The following is a 21635-nucleotide window of genomic DNA, read 5'->3' on the forward strand; positions in this document are numbered from 1 at the left end:
CGGTTGATCCTGGTTTGGCAAGATGGGTGGGATCTTCTGAAACGAAAGGTCTGCGAGTCACTTTGCGGCTAATACCACCTACTCCGCCTCATGCACGAAGGGGCAATATGCGTGACATGGCGAGGCATAAGCGGTCTTGCACAACGTGAGGGGCAATGATTCAGGGGATAGGAGGATTGATAAAGGTTTCAGGCTTCTGCAATGATGGAAAGTATGGTTGAGGGCAATTCGAGATTGAATGACGAGCATCTGCCCTATCAATGTTGGTGGTGAGGCCCAATGGTAAGCCAAAGGGGTGCTGGCGCTTGAATGATGAGACGTGAGAGGCTCAGGGCAAGGACAAGCTCATGGACCCTGTGATGGGCAATTAATCGACAGCGGGATTGCGCTGTCTCACTGGACTGACGAGCATCAGAGTCTAGGAGAAATGATAGCGAGAGGAGCGGAGCAGGAACCATAGGTACTAACTACTAAGGACCCCTTCGAGACGGGGATCATCGTAGGCGAATAGCTTCCACAAGAAGCTCATGTATGAGCCCGTCCGTCTGATCTTGCCTGGGCCAGAGGACGACATGCAGCCGTTGGTGGAAGGGGAAAGAATGGGCATTGTTGGCTTTGCTGGGGTACGCATGAGCCAGTTGATGCACGTCTTTAGTATGCAGGAACGTTGAGGCGTATCAAGGATGGGATTGGTCAGAGCGGGCTGCAAGCTTCGTCACACTTGCGCCAATGAGAACCCTCGCAGGCACTTTCCTTCAATGATTGAACGTGGTCCGACATTAGAGTGGCAGGACGTTTGACTCTTCCAGGCAAAGCGCAGCGCTTAGAGAAGGGATTAAATTGGTAGCGACTGTTCGGAGGACGGGCAAGATTTGAAGATTTGGAGCTCGTGATGAGAGATACGCCCAATCTGCTGCGAGACAGAAGAGCATGATACCCATACCCAGTAAGTAACCCAACAACATGGCTTTGGCTATCCACATGGCTCCACTATTTGTTCAATTCAAGATTGTTCCTGAAAATCTGAAAGTCTGTGTGAATTTGTGAATTTGTCGGGTTTGTTTTGATCACGTTATCAGCGTTGATGGGGGGGGGGAAGGGTAAGTAAGGTGGGGGGGATGGGTAAGGTAGCTGGAGAAGGAAATCTTCTGGAAGCACATGAGACAGAGCCGAAGCGATTGGTACATGCACCCTCGGACCCTGATCGAATCACACTGTTAGGGAAGGTACAAGTTCTACGAGTCACTCATCACAATCCTTTCTCGTAGTTATATGCGCTCACATCTTAGCACTGGATGATTTGTTCCTATTTGCTACCGCTCATATCCATCCTCAAGCCTTCCCCGCTCGCTGTGCGAATCACCATTCCCCAGATCTTCTGCTTGATCCACGCATCGCTGTCGCCTCTCTGCGAAAAAACATATCGAAGCTTCACACCACGGCTGGTAGGTAAATGTTTCATCCTCCTCATTCAATACCGAGTATGTTCCCTCAACGATAAAGAGCCAGCAGTGCCCCCTACGGATGCATTGAGGCCCAAGATAGATCGCAAAAGAAGCAGGGACTAACTAGCCCAGCCTCCTTTTGCTTGCAGGGCAGGGCAGGGCAGGCTCGCCCTCACCCTTTTCCCCGCCCGAAGGGCCCGTAGCCGCTCGGGTATGATGAAATGCTGACGATCTTTTCCCTCACAATTATTTTAAGTTCGCTCCTCAGAGTCATCCTCTTAACCGTAAGTACGAATGCGATCAATCGCGAAGCCACTGAGTGACGGTTTCGCCGAAAGAGGACACGACGATGGATGACGAATCTCCAGAGCATGTCCGAAACTCAGGAGGCGTAGCACGCTGGACCTCGTTTCAAGGCGCGACACTTCGTGAGCAGGTCACCACAATTTTGCTCTGGGCGCGGTCATGGCGATTCGCTCGAGGTTGCTCCATTGCCATGCACTGCGCTGCACTCCTGGGGGCTTTCACAGGGACACCGTCCACTCCCCTTTGTAGAAGCAAGGAAGATGAGTCACTGCGGCATGCGGTAGGTGCATCAGAAACCTGCAGCTAAAGGTACCGATGATGAGGTCTGCAGCATCCGCAGCTGCACTGCCAGCTCAAAATGTCTGGGATGGTTACCGTTTCACCCAATAATGGTAATGCGGCCGTTGGGGGGACCTGGATGTGTTTAGCAAGCTGCAGGAGAGAGGTACGAAAGGGTGGGCGGCGTACCAGCATCCAATGTGCATCACTCCGGCGCCTCAGCAATCGGGCTCATCCCAAGCACAACCTTCTTCCTCTTCAACGGCGAGCTTCTTCTTCTCCTCTTCGGCGCCGGCTGGGCCTTCCTCTTGACCATCGGCAAGGACTGCAACACCAGTGGCGGCTGCCTGGTCTGTTCCCACGGGATAAACTCTGTTCGCATATCGGACGGGATCCTCATCCCGCCGATAAGCTCCAGCTCCGCAAGATCGAGCAGGTCGTCATCGGAGATGTAAGAGTTGGCCTGGGACCCACAATTTGAAGTGGTGTTTGGGGAGAGGATGTCGCGTTGTGGCCAGTCGGGGTATGCGCAGCTTGCGAAGGCTGGACTGCTGAAGGAGGACGGTGGTGTTATGGGAGATGGAGAGAATTCGGGAGAGGATGATGTGGTCGATGGCTGCGATATTGGAGACTTGAAGGGGATATTGATGGCGTCGGCAAAGGCGAGCGAAGGGAAGCGATGTCGTGAATTTGGTGACGGCGAGGCAGAGAGCGAGCGCTCGCTGCTGCTATCATCGGAGCCCATATCGTCGGCTTGACTTTGACGAGAACGAGGTTGGCGCAAAGGTAAAGGTGAGGCAGAGCAAGGTGTAAGGGTTGCGGAATCAGGCAACACTGATGTATGCATCGCCTGACTTTTCCAAGGCCACATGCTATAACTTGTAATAATTTTCCACCGCGCCAGACGTTTTCCTCACAGATGTTTCACAAACAGATCCAGTTTGATGTCCGAACCCGCAACAAATACTCTTTTGTCGCACTCGAGTGCGTCAGGTAGCTAAGAAAAAGATGACTGGCTGCGGTGCGGCACGTCGCATCACTTTCCGAGCTGAGCACGATTGTAAACACACAAACCGGGGTAAACGGCTCCGCAGATATGTAACCTGGCAAAGCAGATGTTTGAGAATTGAGGGATCCTTTTGCAGGAGAAGGTAGTAGTAGTATTATAATTATTTTAAAACTGATTCCTCACCTCCCTTACATATCAGTCCTGTCACCGTCATCAATAAGGCGCAAACGCACGCTCGCTCACTCAGCCCATCTGGTAAGTAAGGCAGGCAGGTAGAGAGTAAGTAAAAGTTAAGTAGCGGTCCGATGCAACCTGAATCATCCCACACCAACCCACACCACCAAAAACCAGGAGCGCCCCCTTCAGCTTGTCGGGATCCGCGAGGATTCTCAAAAGCATGAATATCCATACCCTCGCAACCGGCCGGGGGGGGGGGCGCAAAGATTAGAAAACGAAATGCAACGCGACGAATAAGCAAGGAGCGGTGTCATCTTCGCGAAAGCCCCCCCCCGTAATCACATCAAAGTATGTCCCAAGTAGCTGCCTACGATTACGAGAACGGGGGAAGAGAAGCAAACGACCATATAGAATCCCTCCGTCGCCCGACGCTACCGGCTACTTCCCACCATCAATGACTCATTGCGGTGTATTGGGCACGAAGACACTCACTCCCCTGGGGAGCCCCGGAACCCTTTTGGGTCGCAGAGGCCCAAAAGTCGCGCGGAAAGAGACGGATCTGGAAGTATCGATCAGGGCGAAAAGAAGAGTAACAACGCAGCAGAATGTATAATAATGATGATGGTCATCAGAGCCAGAAGGACAAGGAAAAAAAACCTTGATTGCCTTCTTGATTGACTACCTACTTAGGAAAACCGGTTGAAGCGAATGGGGGAATCCGTAGGGCGCGAAGTTGATGGAGGGCGGTGTGGTGCGTCGGCCCGGAGCTCCGAAGTCACCGCCATTTCCATTCGTTACTTTGGGTATCTTGTTATTGCTTTTTGGCCCGAGAGGTACGGTACCTAGGTAGGTAGGGTACGAGTGCGAGGCGGAGACGAAATGCGATAGGGTCCTCCCTCTCGAATCTCGGTACGAGAATGCTAAGCGAAGCTGATCTGTGGCACGTTTGATGATAATCGGTGGACGCCCATATCTTTCGTTTACCTTGTTCGGAGACCGTGCGGGAGGTACAAGGTACTTACTTCTAGGCGACGGCGCGAGCCGATTGGCTTGCGGGGAAGTGAGACGGATTCGGGGGGGGGGCGATGACGGATTACTACTAGATACTACTACTTTACATAATCTATTCTTGGGGTACGGAATCGCGTGGCAGTGATGACTCGCAGGATTTCATAAGCCTTTCGATGAGTGAGAAATACCTACCGAATTAATTGGCATATAAGATACTACCATATAGCCGAAGCGTCCATCTGATCATCGTTTGGAACCGTATTTTATATGTAAAGGGGCCTTATAACACTGTGGTATCGTATGGCCTAAGGCGCTAGTCAATGGCCTTATTAAGCTCGCTGTCGCCAATCAGAGAGCTCGGAGAGACGCTCTTTTTAGACGGGAAAATAATACCTGATTTGGGGGCGTAGTGTACCGCAAATGGCCTGTACCTACTCCGACCACTCATTATTCTACTTGCCTTGCTACTGTGAGGGTACTTCTGATTTTACCCTGGGGGCCTAGTACAATAAAGTACCATTACTCAGCAGGCTACTAGGACCCCTATCTTACAGTCTAATTATGGCCTACGTCTGAAAACCGTTATTTTGAACGGTATTTTATATGCAAAGGGGCCTTATAATGATGTGGTTTTTTATATGCCAATTAATTCGGTACCATCTCGGTAAGCATGAGTGAGATTTGCGGAGCAGGCAAGGGTGCGGCGCGACGTGTGGGGGACTGGGGATCGGACTGGGGAAAGGCTGAAACGAAACCGACGGTGTAGAGGCTGATGGGGGTACATCTGAAGGATGGCGATTGTCAGCTCGCTCGCTTGCTGCGTGCGAGAGATTGTTTGGAGCGCTTCTTCAGACCTGGTGGACCTGTAACATGGCGTTGCTGTAGGCAAATGGCGGTGGAAAAAACGGAGGTACCGCAGAAGTTACCCAAAAGGACAATCCGTACCTAGACTTCATTGAGAGCATTGTTGTACCTATCATTGGAGGCAATCTTGACTGAGTACCTCGGTGGATTCTCGTAAAGTGCATGAATCATCGATACTTCTTGAAGGTTGTCAACCCCTCAACAGTGGTCTGATTCAACTCTTACGGGTAGCTTTAGTAGATTTGTGAGAGGAACGGACTGCCTGATCATATGGACTATGACCGATGGACTATCTGATTGACGGGAGGCTTCTGTTCGATCGCAGTCGATCCCTCATTGTTCTCCTCATCCTTCGTCCCCATGAGGATTCATTTGATCCATCGCCTTCCTGCTGATCGCGCACTCCGGAGCAGCTGCTCTCAGCTTTGTGGTCTCGATGCCGAGGTCCGAATCTCATCTCGAAGCCGTAATGATAGAATGACTACCTCCATGGGCCAAATCTTCATCGTGGTCCCCGAATTCGCTTGCTTGTAAGCTGTGCCTAAGCATAATCATATAATCCGAGGGTGCAGTAGGGCCTAAGAAGTTGTGCTTGCATCAGATGATTGAGCCGCCGGATGGGAGGAAGCGCTTTCGGTTGCTGGTTGCGCTGCCGACGTCGTCGAAGCGTTGGATGCAGGAGTTGAAGCTGTCGTTGCTGTCGTTGCTGTTGCGTTCGTGCCTTTCGCGTTGTTGGCGTTTGGGAAATTATTCCCTCCTCTGCCAAATCCGCCTCTCCCCCTCATAGATCCGCCTCGGTTACCCACTGGCATCCCTCCCCCTCTATTTCCTACCGGTATCCCTCCTCCACGATTCCCCAGCATCGGCCCACCTCCCCTCACATTCCTAGCTTGCAATGTAGGGCCAGTCTTCCGCTCAAGCACCACCACTTGACCTTGGGCCACCTTGATTGGACTTGCCTTGACGGCTTTCTGCAAGCTTTCGGGTTCTACAAAGTCCACGTATGCAAAGCCTTTCTTTTTGTCTATCTCCACCTTATTGATTGCGCCAAAGACTGCGAATGCTTCATCTAGCAAAGGTTCAGTAATCCCTTGAGACGGGTTTGCATGCTTGAGGAATGCTTGTGTAGCGGTCGAGGGAGGCGCTGTGGGCTTTGAGAAGGCTGGACCGGTTCCTGAAGGAGTGGCGCGCATAGATGCAGAAGCCTTGGTTGGGCCTCTTGAAGCCGCTGGCCCTGAAGGTGGCAGATTGCGGGCTGGCGGTGGCACTGCATCTGGAACAGGAGCAACCGAAACATCGATTGCATCCGTAGATGTCGCTGCAGAATTTCCAGTCGTAGAAATGGCTGGCTGTGTGGTTTGTGTAGTTCCTGGAGCCTTTGCAGCAGGCGAAGCATTCCCAGGCGTAGGTCTGTTCACTACATTACCGAGGAGACCTCGTCTTCCACCTCGGCCACCAGGATGTCCACCTAAGCCCAGATCTCGCTGTAGTATTTTCGCTGCGGCACTAGCATTCCCACGTTCGCGCTTCTTGTCGGCGAGTGCAGCATTGGCTGTGCTGTTCGGCGTCACAGCAGGATTTGTTGGAGCAGGAACGGTTTTCGATGGGCTGGGGGATACGTTTCCTTGCTTTGCAGTTGCTGCTTGTTTGTTCAACACTTTAACAGCATCACGAGCAGCCTGTTCAACTTTGACAGCTTGTGCGCTGCGCTTCTTCGGAGAAGACGCCGTAACATTGCCGGTGGCATTCTTGGAATCTGCAACCGCAGCGGACTTGCTATCTTTGGAGTCTTGACGTGAATGTTTGGCGCCTTTCGGGGCCGTAGCGTTCTCTTTGCCCTTATTGGCTTTCTTGTCCTTGAGGAATTGAATTAGAGGGGTTGTGGTGACCTTGTCCTTGACTTTTCCTACACCGCCATTCTCTTGATCCGTGTGGACAGCTTTTGCAGGAGGATTGGTCAAGCTTTGAAGGAAATCCATAAACTCGGGGTCTTGATCGATCGTGCCTTGACGAGCGTCTTTGCGCGGCCTGCTGCTAGGGACACGACCATAGGGCGCAAATTCGACTGATGGCGGTCCAAGTAACGCAGGGTCTTTGGAAGAAGCCTTCGCATCAATAAAGTTGGTATTTCGGACATGCTCAGAGAGTAAATTTAGATGATCTTGCTTCGTCAGGTGCAGGTATGCACGGCTGGGCCGCGAGGGTTTGGCAGGACTGAGTAGCTTGGATCAGCATTGGATTTACAGCTGAGTTCTCTTGAAGTGCCCCCATACTCTTTCGATACCTTTCCTTCCTTGTAAACTGCCCAATCTACCTTGCCTCCGTTGACTTTCCAATCATCCCCAAGAGCTTCTTCGAATTCCGCCTGTGTCAAGCCTGGTGGAAGCCGTCTTACGATGAGTTTTAGCCTCGTGGTCGCCGGCTTCGACATCAATCCTTCTGAGTCTGGTCCACTTCTTTTCTGCGTGGCAGATGCTGGGATTGAGAGTACTCCATTTGAGCGAGCGGGTCGAGCTATGGTAACACGGGGAGCTGAAATTGGCGAGGTCATGGCTGCGGTGACTGCTGGTGTCCCGGTAGAAAGAAGAGTGTTCTGATCTGCTTCTCCGTCACGTGTTTCGCCTCTTCTCACAAGTGCAGAACACAGTACCCATCATGGGTTGAAACGCAGATTATTTGATGGTGTTCATTGTGCTAGCATTTACATATACATTTAGTCTAACTGTATTGAGCCTGAATCCGGAAAAACGATACAGCGAAACCGAAGAAGCTCCGCGGTTGGCAACATGGGCCTGGCATTATCGATCTCACTCCTCAATCTGTCCAAGAAGGGCTTCTTGGGATTTTTCGTTCGTCTCAAGCCTGAAGTATGCCGGAGGGCAAGAAGCCACCCCGGCCAGGGCCTGCGAGGCTCACCAAGAACGCCGACGTTGACGAGTGGCTGAAATGTGCTTTTAACAATCAGTATCTGCCCGAAGCGACGATGAAGAAGCTTTGTGAGATTTGCAAGGAGCTTCTTATGGAGGGTGAGCATTCAAAGTCTCTCTCATACACAGAATAACTAAATTGGAACCTCAATTAGAGTCCAACATCCAGCCCGTCTCGACTCCAGTAACTGTTTGTGGCGATCTTCATGGCCAATTCTACGATGTCATCGAACTTTTCCGCGTCGCAGGAGGTGCTCCGAGTCATGTGCGCGCCACCCCATCACCAGCTCCTACTGGCGTTATCACCTCCGATGATATTGAGCCGCCCACCGAGATCACCAACCCCAAGCTTAAGAAGAAGATCCGATCGAAGGAGAAGAAGGACGGCGAGACCAGTACGGGCAGTGGTGGTGACGACGACGACGATGGCGACGAGGAGGAAGAGCGTGGGCGTAAGCGGGAGAGCAGTCACGGAGCATCCTTGGGCGTTGAGAAAGAGGGTAGTAGTACTGCAATCCCGGGCAACCAAAATTACATCTTCCTGGGAGACTTCGTCGACCGCGGCTACTTCAGCTTGGAAACTTTGACTCTGCTTCTGTGTCTCAAGGCTAGGTCAGTAGTATTATCCCCATCAATGTCTTTTAGCTAAAACCCGGCTAGATATCCTGATCGCGTGACCCTCGTCCGGGGCAACCACGAATCTCGCCAGATCACACAGGTCTACGGATTTTACGAGGAATGCCAACAAAAGTATGGTAATGCCTCGGTCTGGAAAGCATGTTGCCAAGTCTTCGATTTCTTAGTCCTCGGTGCAGTCATTGACGGCAAAGTGCTCTGCGTCCACGGTGGTCTGAGTCCTGAAATTCGTACCCTTGACCAAATACGCGTCATTGCTCGAGCTCAGGAGATCCCTCACGAAGGCGCTTTCTGTGATTTGGTCTGGAGTGATCCTGAAGACGTTGGAACTTGGGCTGTATCCCCGCGTGGTGCAGGGTGGCTGTTTGGCAACAAGGTCGCTACGGAATTTAATCACGTCAACGGCTTTCAGCTTATTGCCCGTGCTCATCAACTCGTCAATGAAGGCTACAAGGTACGGCTTGCTTTCATCGCAACAAAATCTTCCCAAGCTAATCCTCTGTGCAGTGGCACTTCGAAGACAAGTCCGTTGTCACTGTCTGGAGCGCTCCCAACTACTGCTATCGCTGCGGCAACGTCGCCTCCATCATGAACCTTGGAGAGGACCTGGCGCCAAAGTTCACCATATTCTCTGCCGTTTCCGAGAAGGAGCGTCACATACCGCCGACGACTAATCGCCGCACCGAATACTTCTTGTAGTCAACCATTTCATTTGATACCCCCAGCATAGCAGGCGTACAGTGGGCGTTGCATTGACATAGGCGGCAAAGCGTTCATAAGAGATGATGCCATGAGATGGCTTATATGTACGATAAATCAGAGCATTTTATGCTTCGATGAAAGTAAGGCTATATTTACGAGATCTGACAACATGAGAACGGAATCAAAGAACATTGTTGGACAAGCCCTTTTCCCTTTGGCTTGTAATCTCGTGCGTAATGCCCTATCTCCTGGCCTGCAGTTGTGTTGAAGCTCGCACCGGACTCTTCGGCTCGCGTATTCCTTCCGTTTTCTCTGCCGGCCACAGGCTTTCTCTATCCTTCCTTCAACTTTCTTAACATCAACAACGGCCAACATCCGGATAATATATCACTAACTCGTATCCAGCACATACCACTCCGCCGACTCACATTGCAGCTCACACCACGATGTTCCATACAGCAATCAGGCCCGAAGAGCCAAGCGTGGTAGAACGCCAGAGCGAAAAGAAATATGCCTACGCAATGCCTGCCGACCAACCACTCGTCTCCATATTATCTCAAGTCCCTGCGGTAGCCCATTCACCGAATTTTAAAAGATGCACACTGGTGTGAAGTGGGGGTATACAGAAATGGCAGGACGGAGGAAGAGGTCGCGATTGTGAATCCGGCCATGAAAAAACATGAAAGGTCCGACTGCACGAATTAGTGCTGTGGCAGCGACTTCGAAAAGTCTGCCCTGGGAATGGGTGCTGGATCTCAGGATGGTGGTGAGCTGAGGAGAAAAAGAGCTCTAGGGACGATTGGGAGCAGGGGCTTCAAACGAGTTTCAAGAAAAGCTTCGGGGCCCGCTTTCTACACCGTCCTTTTGGTCATGCTAATGAGAAGCTCTAGAAGATTATTTCACTGCATGATTGATTAGATGTCCTTGGCATGTGCAGATGTCGCAATCTGCCTCGATGAGTCAGAGAGGGCGGAATGTGAGACTCAAGACCGGAGAATCCAACATGGATTACGACTGGCATCCTCCGCAAGTCTTTCTATGCCCTGATTGACGCTATCATGAAGAATAGTGGGACGCAGAAAAAGCTGTTTGCCGTACGTTCGTACTGGGAGTGACGGCTAGCTCGTTGAGGTTTGCTATCTCAGTTGCTAGGTACTTACGTCCTTTGACGAAATCGCAAAAGCATGGCGTTTGAGACCGGCATTTCTTACTAAGACATCGTCCCTTTCAGTGGCTCTTCACCCTTTGAATACTGGCGTATTGGCTTGTATGTTATCCGCTAGATTTGCGATTGTCTCTTCGAAAGACCGTCTCCGGTTGTCTACCCATCAAACCTCGGTTCATTACCTCGTTGGACAGTACACGTAGACACAGTTTCTGAAACTCACTAACATTCCGGTTCCATATCTAAGACCATTGACCCCATGAACACGACGCTGCTCATCACCGAAAAGCATAGTGTATGCGCACTAGCCAGCAACCCCATCTCTCCTTTCCTTACTTCTCCGGCATAACAGAGCCAGTAAAGGCTCGCCCAAAGACGGCAGCAGCCTGGTCATGATTGTGTCTTATGGCACAAGGTACTTGTGATGACAAATCCCACAAGGTAGAAAGCCCGGGACCCTCGGGAGTGGACTCTTCGGTAAGGAAAACCATACATTAGAAGAAGAACCAGTAGTGCAATGTGGCAAGTAACCCCTCTTTAGCCCTCCAAGCTTTGCAAAGCCGATGTTGAAAATCCACTCACCGTAAAGCCTTCTAAAGCAGCATTATCTTAATCTGTCGATAGCGCACGCGGGTAGTGTAGGATTTAAGCGAATGTTTACTGCCGTTCATTCTCCACTCCAGCTTTCTCTTTCTTTTTTCATTTTCATGTACTAAACAGCCCGTACTTTCGGTCGCATACACTTTTGACTCCTCCTATAACCCTAGAACAGTATTCGTGTTCCGCAATCTGCGCAATGGTACAATTCTGGGACTCCATCCCGGACAATCTACGAGATTGGGTTCGCCCCCTTTCCTTTCTCCAGATCAGGTAACCGCTATCGAGAAAACCAGATCTAATCACCGCCCAGGCACTCGACCAACAAGTCTTCTTCACAGCCTCCGCCCCCCTCACGGGCAAATACGTAAACATCTCCCCGAAAGGCCTCCCCTCATCCACGTTCTCCATCTTCGATCCCAACCACGCCGCCTACGTCGACGCCACCGGTTCCGGCAGCGAAAGCATCAGCCACGTCTACGAAAACGGCAGGATCACCATCATGTTCTGTTCTTTCGCCAAGAGCCCAAGGATCCTGAGGTTTTTCTGTACGGGAAAGGTCGTCGAGTGGGACGATCCGAAGTTTGAGGCACTGTTGCAACGGATGGGGAAGGAGAGGATCGAGGGCGCTAGGGCGGTGATTTCGTTGGACGTTTTCAAGGTATGTGTTCCCGGCCCTGCCTGGCCGTTTCTGAGTCTGCGGTTGAAAAAAAGGGGGCAGGTCCAGACGTCTTGTGGCTTCGGTGTACCTCTCTTGACCACAGCACCCACGTCCGAGGGTACAACTTCTGGAGAGACGGAACCGATACTGCTGGACCGTGATACGATGGGTCATTGGTCGCATCGGAAGGTTGAGACTAATACGCTACTGGACTATCAGGCAGAGTACAATTCGAGTAGTCTGGACGGGTGTCCGGGTATGAGAAGTGCGATGCGAGATCGTGGGGATAGGGTATGGGTTACGTTATTGAAAGCGAGGATAAGGAGGATAGGGACGCAGATGGAGGCTGTTCTCGTTGGCATTGTTCTTGGGGTTGCGTTGTTGGCTTTTGCACAGGTGACTTTGAGGAGCCTGGGTTTTATGTAAAGCGGAACTGGTAAACGGAGCCTATTGGCATCTTCTAGTGACACTTTTGATATAGAATTTTTCGAGCACTGCACGATTACTACAAGACGGCTACCACATAGGGATTGTGTTTCTGTCAAGTCCATTATCGTGAAGAAGTGCGCATATCTAGCACCAGAATAACAGCCTCTGACGGAGGAGTCTTGATACGTAAGTTGTGGACATAGATAGGTCTCAAGATGTTCTTTGTCCCTACATCTTGTTGTCAAATACTTGTTCAAAAAGAGGGAATGAAATGATTCCATTTCCAACTGAATATAACCTAAAATAGCAGCATACTAATCTCATGCTGTAATGGCGCAGAGGAAACTCGCCTTCCCCGCCTCACCCAGCGCAATCGGGGGCTACAGGTGCCGTGTTCGAGCTCCGCAGTGGATTTCAACTCGTACTGGCAACATGCGAAGATTGTCATCCTTAAGAGTCTGAATCATCCTTCAGTCTGGAGACAGCGCAGAGAGATTTTACCTGTGGAGCGGCGAGTACGATTACATCTGGTTCCTGCTGGCGTGAGGTGGGGGTTTGGCTTGTTGACTCTTTTTTGTTCTTCTTTTTTTTTTCTTTCAACTTCACGTTCTTCCTCCCAATGTCTATTGCAAATCGTCCACTGTGCGGCATACGATAGGAATCATCCGCAGTCAGAGGGCAGATGTGAGGTCTTATATCATGCTGTCGGAGACCAGATCTCGACTCCTCGAGACAGCCTGTCGTCCGAGGTTTGTTGCATCAGGGACTTCTTTAGGGGTAACAGACGACAGTCCTTGGATCGTCTACGTTGACGCACAGCTCGAGGGGGAGACCTGGCGATGGCTATAACCCTATGGTGTACCACTCAAAGGCGTCCCCTACAAAGGATGAACCGAGGCTGCTTGAGAATGTAATTGACATCTCTAAGCATGTCCTCCTATCTTCGCAAAGCATTGCCTCTTTCCTATCCCATAATCTCGCCTCCTCGCAACCCAAATATGTCTCCATATCTCCTAAGCTTCCCCACACCCTTCTGTCATTCTCTGATAATCCCCCTTCATGCCCCTTAACACCGGACCGTATCCAAATACGTGATCCGTCTGCTACCAAACCCTACTCGCAGATGCAAGGCCAGCCTGTTACAATCCCAACCAAGCCTTACCGGAGACTCCCTACTGCGTGTGTAACCCAACAAGCGGTGAGCACAGCGCCCGTTGCGGTCCGGGAGATCCACGCACAGTCAATGGCTCCTGCTACGGATCAGCTGGGTACATGTATCGCGGCGGGTGTACGGATATCACACGGCAGTCGCCGAACAGCGCGTCCAGCATGTAGACACTGTGGGCGATGGACCCAGCCCTCAGAAAATCATTCACTTCCCCATACGGATCCAGCTACAGCTGCCATCCATAGCGTTAGTAACAGATATGCTTGTCCCATCCACAACGGGGTCCCGCACATCTGATCGGTGTTGCGGTGCGCGAGAGCAGGGTCCAGAGGTTCGGGAGGCAGGGTGCTGCGAAAGTACGCTCTATATGCCTACGGCGGTAGAGAGGATGTTTGATTGATCTGATTGAATGATTCACGGTGCGACAGCTGGTGTGGACCAAAGGTTTTCCAAAATCGTTGATTCCATTGTGCTCGTATGTACATCCATTGCTAGCCCAGTAGATAGAAGAAACAGTAGGTAGAAGAGAGAAACAATGGATGTTGATGCCTAACAAATCGGTTTCAACGGAAAAGTAAACAATGAGAAAGCCCGAAAGTCATAAGATCAGACCACTATATACTCCCCATCGACCCTTTCCATTGCTTTACGCCATTTGAAACCATGCCCGCCCATGGTAGAAAATTCATTGGTTGCCATAGGCAAGCCACTCGCCGTCAACCTTGGCGTTTGCTCATCATTCGTTTCGTCATCACGCCATATCTTCTCCAGGAGTTCCAGTCCTGATATGTTATTGAAGAAGCCCGAGTCTTTTTGGATGTCCAAACATCGCTCACGGATGAGGTAGCGACCTTGCTCACTGACGCATTCAGTGCCAGTGATGAAAAGAGGCCAGAGGAGGAAGACGTCAGACTGCACATTTGAGATGTGGAACAGCGCCTGCGTCACCAGACTCTGGAATTTGGCATTCGCCGACGGCAGGTGTGGGTATGCCAACCGCTCGGTGTAGAGAAGAGCTGAGTAGCGAAAAGACTCAGATATGTGGTATATGTCGCGTCGATCACCTTCTGCTGGTGGCGTTATTGTGCCATCGAGTTGCCAATCACGGAGCTTATCTCGAATTTCATGCCATTCTTTCCAGAATTGCGCTCTAGTGTCGGCCTCTGCCGGTTCCTCTTCGATCATCGCTGACCAGCCATTGCCATCGAAGCGATTATAGTTCATGCTGTAGTAGTCCTGGTTCTTGGTGACTGGACTCGGAAGCTGCTGCACCTTTGCGGTTGGCGAACTCTTAATAGAGCAACCCGCGACAGGCTTATTCTGACTGAGAAGGTTGAGTCGGCCGAGCTTGGCGATGAGCTTGAAAAGCCTACCATCACAACCGGCAAGGTTCTCCAGTGCCCACTCATCGCCATTCAATGAGCTCATGTCCAAGTCATCGCCGTCGAGCTGGCTTTCTCGATCATTGACGCTAGCAGTCATGGCATCAAACCATGTGAACATGATGGTGAGCCAATTGGTTGCTTTGGAGTTGTCTCCCTTGGTGCCACCGCGAAGGGCAAGTATTTTCTTCACCCCTGCGAACTGCGTCTTGAACTTTGCAACGCCAGTGTCGCAGATATGGTAGAGGCATAAGATGAGGAGGGTGGCCAAAATGGAGTCATCCTTGCGACGGAGAGGATCGGCGAGCTGTTCATTCAGAGCTTTGATGGATGCGCCTTTGTGGTAGAGCTCCTCGTGTGATGGCTCGCTTGCAGATGTTTCCGGCAGACGGTCTATGCCAACGTCCATCAAGCTGTGAGCGATCAAGGACTTCCTGACCGAATGATCATGCGATGACGGCGATAAACTTTGGCTACTTCTGTTGGTCGACAGAGGATTGTGTCCTCTCCTCATCCGGAGATTGCTGGCAGATAGAGCGGCAATCGCATGCTGTAGTGTCTCACTCTCGACAGCGAGGCTCAGGATGTGCGAGCGGTAAGGGTTGGTTGGCCCGTCGAAAGCAACAATCACCGGGGAGATGACCTTGTCATAATAATCGATGAGGTATTGTAGCTTCGGTGTGTTCCCAATGGATAGCGATGGGAGTAATCTTGGGACAAGCGAGGACGAATGATCTCCAACATCGTCGGCTACCAACGCTGATGAATGGCTTGCGTAGACTGGGTACTCGCTGCCCGCTGTAAGCGAAGTGGAGTCGGTAGCGCTAGTGACGCTGAGGTCTTGTGGTGGGAAGGTCTGCTGATTGGATAGCATGCTGTCCGTAGGATTGGCGGTCGCCATCAAGTCTGCATAAAAAGTGTCCTGCTGCCGGTAATCTTGGTTGCTGTGATTGGAGCCAAGACCCGAGCTCATGTTATCACGCGGCCACCCCAGGGTCTGATGACTCAGGTAAAAATTGTTTTCGCAGGGACTTTGTACCATTGATTGAGAACTGAAGTCTTTATAGGTTGGTGATACGATGCCATAGCCAGTGAAGCTTGGTACCATGGGGGAGATCTGGGAAGACAGTCCAAAGTCATGGTGGCCATACCCACCAATGACGCTAGCGGTCATTGGCATGACCCCATAGTCTCTTGTAGGATGCATTGTAGGCACGGAAAGTGGCTGTAAAGTGTGTCTCCTAGGTCTTTTGCGAGCTTGCCGTGAATCACGACCATGGAAGAGAGAGGAAGGGGCGCGCCAATCGAAGCTTGGCGGAGGCAGCATAGGCGACGGTGACGTGGTAGACGCCGACGAATTCGGGTCCATGTTGACAAAGTTGTACGAGGTAGACGTGCCAGTGGTGCCGGTTGTGGTAGCACTGGTCGGACTGCGCAAATGAGCACCGTCCAGGGCATCGGATGTTCTGCGTGTAGGGCCGAGCTTCGCCAGCTTTTTTGGACCAATGGCCTTCTTGTCATCTTCCTCATCCATGCTTTGCGCAGCTCTTTTCGACTTTGGAATGGGCAATGAGAGGCCTCGTAGCTTTCCTCTGCTGGCGACTCCAACGCCCCATGTCAATTGTGTTTTGTAGCCTGAGCAGTCTTTGCCCTGGTCGAGGCATGGTGTACAGTACGGTCTTCGTCTGTCACACTTGGTTTGGCGCTCTTGGCAGGCGAAGCAGTCGTCTGCTGCTCCAGTGGCCGGGGCTCTTCTGCGGCGCTTGCGGGGAGACTCCGCTGGTTGGGCCGCTTGTTGAGGCTCGATTTTGACCGCCTCGGTCTCTGTCTTCGTAGCTGACATGATCGAGTGTAGTCCGAGGTCGATTTGGGTGGTGTGAGGGAAAACTGGAGCTCGTCTCGGAGGCGGGCAAGCAGCGATGCTATGTGTGCGCAAGGGCGACGGTCCTGTATGATGAAGAGCTAGAGAGTATCAACAACTTGAGCTTATATGGGAAGCCATTGGGTTGTGAAAGGTATGGTCGATGGCCAGGAGAGCTCGTGACGGTCCGGTTTGAGCAACACATGAACGAGTATCGAGGTACCGCGAGCTCTTTAAAAGAATGACGAGAGGGGCTGGATCGTTGAGGTGTAGTGGGATCCTTTTAGATGCAGGGCCGTTGGTAGACGACCGGGGTGTGCAAGAGGTAGCGAATCGATTTCGAGCAACGGCCGCTCCATGGCCTTCTGCCCTTTTTTCATGTTGTGCTCCATGGTAGTCTTGCTTCCTTGCACCCTTTGACCCCTATAGGAGTCGGCACACTGAGGGCGGAGGGACGCAACCGCAAAGGCGCAAGGCGATAACGAATGTCCAAGATGCTGAACGGGCGCCGAGCAGGGGGGGTTGAAGGGAAAGATGGTGTCAATGAGTCAATTGGTTGATGAAGGATTAGCGTATGGAGGTAATGCAGATAAGGTGAATGGGATTACATGGATTAGCGGGTGATGGAGGATGTGGGTTGGTGGATTGCATGAGAAAATGATGTGAGTGTGCTTTTGAAGGCAAGCGAATCAGAAGAGAGATCCCCTCTTTTTTCCCAGTTGGACGGCGCCGACCGAGGTTTGCGGGACAGCTAAAAAAACTCCAAAATCCAAAAAGAAGGGTGGTGGATGATCGACAAGAAACAACGGCATCCGTGCTTTAGAGTACAACAGTATGGTAGCATAATAGGTAGGTATACATATTATATTTTTGCCATAGAGTACCTATAGGGTTATGATTAGTGGCCTTGCAAACAAAAAGGAAACAAAACTACCTAGGTATATTGAATGGACCATGGTTATTGGCTAAGAATGTTTAAGAAGCTGGCTCCGAATCCGAAGGGCTACCTTAGTTTCAGCACGGTAGAAGCTGCATGGAACGATTCTATCATTCGGCCTTCTAGTTTCCCAAAGTCTGATGGATAGGGCGGGATGGTGGAACGGTATCTTGGTATCTTGGTATCTTGTTTGTCTTGCGGGGAAATCATAAACCGGCAGGTTGAGGCTGCAATTGCGCCTTGATCCAATCATACAAAATGCAAAACCTCCCAAGCGAGATGGGAGGCGAAATCTCGCTCATCTGGATACTATTCTCCGCCTCTTGCTCTCAAATCGCCTCCAATCCATTCAATTATTGCGACTCTGCCATCATGAACCGCGGCATGATGCATTCTTCCTTACTTAATAATAGAAATGAAGAGGCCATATCGTGGACCCTGATGAAATTCCTTCCATGATAGGGCAAGGCGGACTGGCATTATTAGCCCTGCCCGCCCCCCGAAACCGCCCCCCGAGAGAGCAGCGCAACCAGCGCTACGGGCAGCCCTTTCCTTCCTCGGCACAGACCCCCACACTCGAGTCGCAAATCATGTTCCCGTCAACAAAAGAAAAATAATGTACCATCGCTCTCGCTGCTCAGGACTTGTAACTATTCAGACTGTCTCCGTACCTTGCAGATCAACTTCCCATCTGAATCAGGACAGTGTTCCTCGGCTTCTTCCATCCTATGAATAGCTTCCAAAGGCTAAGCCCCCATCTACAACTGCGTGCCCGACACAGATCGGGCGGAATATCGAGTTGGTACCCTTCCCATGACTGATCAATGGCAATCCCGCCAATTCTGGACGGAGCATCCCCGATAGCTTCGGACTTCATTTACGATCTTTGAACTACGCCTTGAGCAAGCACTTTCTGCTAGGATTCAATACGTCTGTCGGCATGTGAGCACCTGATAGCTACATAGCGACGCCTGACCGCGGTGACAGACTCCCACCAACGACATATTGTGGGTCTACCCTGCTTATGAACGGACCGCACCTTTAACCTTAGATGAGCCTTGGCCCGTACCCTGTCGGATGAGAACGATAACGTTGGATTCCGTTCGCCGATCGATTCACGGTGATATGGGTAGCTGTCGCCACATATCTTGACTTCCTACAACCAGGATCATTGTCCCGTCTATGTCCACCGTCGTCGATCTGCAGACACTGTCATTGATTTTGGTCACTCTCGAAATGAAGACACCCTTGTGACTTGGACGTCGGACAATCGAAAGCCTCTTCTAGAAGCCTCGAGACCTGGTCTAGCGCTTCCATATCACATGCTCGCGTCAATTTCCCGCCGTCAGGTACGATGTACCCCACTTTCAACGAGCAGGTACCTTGTCTCTCAAGCTCATATGACCTTTCACCACCCTCCAAGATAGATTAAATGAGGGGCACATGGTGCTGCTCACAGGTGTTCTGCTCGGATTAATGGACCTTATCTTTCCAACACGGACTGTACAGAGCAATAGGTTTGGTATGCTTCTCCCAAGCGGAACATCGATGCTTTCTCCAAAACCTACTCCACCATCATTTCGACAGATCGACAGCTAAAGGTTGACGCTGATCATGCCTCGAACACGACGCAGGTACAGCAACAATAGCCTACCATGAGCTGGGAGCCTGGCCTTGAGAATCACCTTCCTTTTCGGGAAGAGCGCGAAGCTTCAATGCTCATTCGGCAATACCTTCCGTACTGTGGATTTGGAATTAGGTACTCTGCTGTACAGCTTTGCGTTATCAGTTTCATGTCAAATGCGTAAAATGAGCAGGTTACATCGAGTACCGAGGTGACCGCAGTGTACGGCGCCTCTGCCTTGATGGCCAACGTGGCCAACACCGCGGACTGTCACGCCATTTTCTGCGACAGCGACCTTGTATGAGCAGGCATTCCAAACAGAAGGCAGTGACAGTCTTTCCTTGCTTGCTTGTGAAATCACCGATGCTTCTACTTTGCATCACCGCTCACTGCGTTTTGTTTCGTTGCTGCCTGTGTGCTGAGTTGAGAACTTGTCGCGTTCCGAGTGCCGCAACGCCACTTGCTTCACGGCAATATCGTCCAGCAACCAATAGAGCCTTTTCCTCTACATTTCGTCCATCCTTCTTAAGATACTGCAGATCAATCTTGTCTACCGTTCGGCCGAATTGTGGTAACGTGACGATTGGTTCATGCAGTCTTCGCGCGGAGTAACGCGGCTTTCATGGAATTCTCCTACCGAAGGAGCTATTCCCTTTCTCTCGTCATCAGTCGTCCAATCACTCTCATCAGCTTCGCAGTCACACGCCTATATTACAGCACAGATGATGCACGTCGGCATCCTTGAGAGGCGCTGCGTACCGGTGCCATTGCTAGGGCGGTAATTTCGTTAAGATTGGCATTCCAGCTTTTCCCTCATGTCATTGGCCACAGTCCATATCAGTAAACTCAGCACAGTCACAACGGGCTGAAGCTCAGCCTGATCCTCAAGCTGGTGCGGAAGCGTTTCTTTGACCGTGGCTCGGCGCGGGTTTGGCGGCTACGGCCAACTATTCTGATAGGCGGCTAGATACTAACATTCAATCCTGTCTGACTGTGTTTCATGCCTTGGGAAATCCTGATTTGACCACAACTGGACAGAGGCCTAGAAAATCGGGCCTTCAATGCTCGCCGCCTGCAGCCGCGTCCTCAGCTCTGCGGCACGGAGGAACACAATTACGTGCAGCCTGCCACAGAGGATTCCCACTTCTACCAACACAGTATAGGCCAAACTCTACCATGGAGAAGGAAATCGCCATCCCGCTGTCATCCGGAAGGAGTTTGACATTTCCACGCTTCCTTTACGATCGCATGATCGCTTCGACTGAGAACGCCACGGGGACACTCTTATCCGATGGTCCTCGGTCTTTACTGTCCAATAGCAATGCTCATCCCAGAACTGACAGTATGACGTGCATCATCAGTAACGTACATGCTGTGGAGTCTCTAATGCTTGCGGTCTTCAGCCCCAAGGTGGCATCCTCTCCGAACTGCACAGGTTGTGTCTGTATGAGTCTCCTTAAAAGCTTTCTCCCCAGCGATGAATGTTTTCCACTTTTCGTGAGAGTACCTTCGCCCTAAATTGCCTCCTGGAACAATTTGATTTGCAGCACCTTCAAAGCTTAAAGCATTGCAAGAAATATTTGCTCGTTGTCGCCCCTTTTTTCATGATGCATTGGAAAATCTCCGTCAATCCTCCCATCGAGGGTGATGATGAGGTCGTCCGGCTCCGCGTCGGTTACGGCTTGCGAGGGAGGGTCTGTGTGTCCGAAAAGGTGACTAAGTTTTACCCTTTCTTCTTTTTAAGACAAACTCATCACTCATGCGGAAAATTTGATGATGGCAGGGGACCAATGCTGTCGACGGTCTTGCTACCCGAGATCTTGATGCAGAGACTGTCAACGACTCAACCTGGCCCTTCGTTCCTCGCCAGTCGTTCAATCTTGGCGGTGATCCTGCCCCGGCCGATGTTGACTACTTCTGCGTCAACAAGCCGATATACGATTGTCCTGAGAAGGTTGATAGAGCGGGCGCCAAATGCAGCCTATGCAAGGTAAGTAGAGCCGAGTGCTCTGTCTCCACAGTCACTGTCGCCTTTCTTGTTCAAGAAACAGACGAATGCTAATCCTATTGAAGAATTTGAAGCGTCCAGTGGGTGGCACATTGGCTCTCCATCATGATAGCTTCTGTGCCCACGACGGTACCCAAACGTTCAAGGAAGATGCCGAACACGATTCAGGAGACCCTCAGGTCCTGGCCCATTAGCCAACCTGACCTGGCGACGAGTAGACTGCTCGGTTTCAGTCGCACGCATATCTTGGGTAGAAAGCAGCAGGTGCTACAGTGTTGCTGCAGGATGACGTACACATGGGTGATATATCATTGTTTCGATATAAGGGTTTGGTCTTCAGTCCTTTCGTATACACACGGTTGGAAGCTCTTTGCTTGACACGCTTTGGGTCTTTGCTTTCGCAGGTTCTATTTTGATAGTAGAATGCTTGTTTTGGGTATCTACATG

General features: G+C 51.2%; 6 protein-coding genes across 6 annotated transcripts; 3 read left to right on the forward strand and 3 right to left on the reverse strand.

The window, feature by feature from the left end:
- Positions 1-2235: 2235 nt before the first annotated feature.
- On the reverse strand, positions 2236-2775 carry HO133_006995 (uncharacterized protein; the record flags this gene model as incomplete). The annotated part of the gene is made up of 1 exon (XM_037297890.1): positions 2236-2775. The coding sequence occupies one exon, from the start codon at positions 2773-2775 to the stop codon at positions 2236-2238; it is 540 nt and encodes a 179-aa protein (XP_037156525.1).
- A 2894-nt stretch (positions 2776-5669) lies between these two features.
- HO133_006996 (uncharacterized protein) lies at positions 5670-7642 on the reverse strand (the record flags this gene model as incomplete). Its single annotated transcript, XM_037297891.1, has 2 exons — positions 5670-7313; positions 7406-7642. 2 exons carry the CDS (start codon positions 7640-7642, stop codon positions 5670-5672), a joined length of 1881 nt encoding a protein of 626 aa, XP_037156526.1.
- Positions 7643-7960: 318 nt separating this feature from the next.
- Positions 7961-9353, forward strand: HO133_006997 (uncharacterized protein; the record flags this gene model as incomplete). The annotated part of the gene is made up of 4 exons (XM_037297892.1): positions 7961-8117; positions 8174-8630; positions 8679-9108; positions 9162-9353. 4 exons carry the CDS (start codon positions 7961-7963, stop codon positions 9351-9353), a joined length of 1236 nt encoding a protein of 411 aa, XP_037156527.1.
- A 1964-nt stretch (positions 9354-11317) lies between these two features.
- Positions 11318-12205, forward strand: HO133_006998 (uncharacterized protein; the record flags this gene model as incomplete). The annotated part of the gene is made up of 3 exons (XM_037297893.1): positions 11318-11362; positions 11432-11779; positions 11840-12205. 3 exons carry the CDS (start codon positions 11318-11320, stop codon positions 12203-12205), a joined length of 759 nt encoding a protein of 252 aa, XP_037156528.1.
- A 1777-nt stretch (positions 12206-13982) lies between these two features.
- On the reverse strand, positions 13983-16601 carry HO133_006999 (uncharacterized protein; the record flags this gene model as incomplete). The annotated part of the gene is made up of 1 exon (XM_037297894.1): positions 13983-16601. One exon carries the CDS (start codon positions 16599-16601, stop codon positions 13983-13985), a length of 2619 nt encoding a protein of 872 aa, XP_037156529.1.
- Positions 16602-20787: 4186 nt separating this feature from the next.
- Positions 20788-21382, forward strand: HO133_007000 (uncharacterized protein; the record flags this gene model as incomplete). Its single annotated transcript, XM_037297895.1, has 3 exons — positions 20788-20892; positions 20964-21170; positions 21254-21382. The coding sequence occupies 3 exons, from the start codon at positions 20788-20790 to the stop codon at positions 21380-21382; spliced, it is 441 nt and encodes a 146-aa protein (XP_037156530.1).
- Positions 21383-21635: the final 253 nt, after the last annotated feature.

This window comes from Letharia lupina (assembly GCF_014066315.1).
Source record: "Letharia lupina isolate WasteWater1 chromosome Unknown contig_3, whole genome shotgun sequence".
Taxonomy (NCBI): Eukaryota; Fungi; Ascomycota; class Lecanoromycetes; order Lecanorales; family Parmeliaceae; genus Letharia; species Letharia lupina.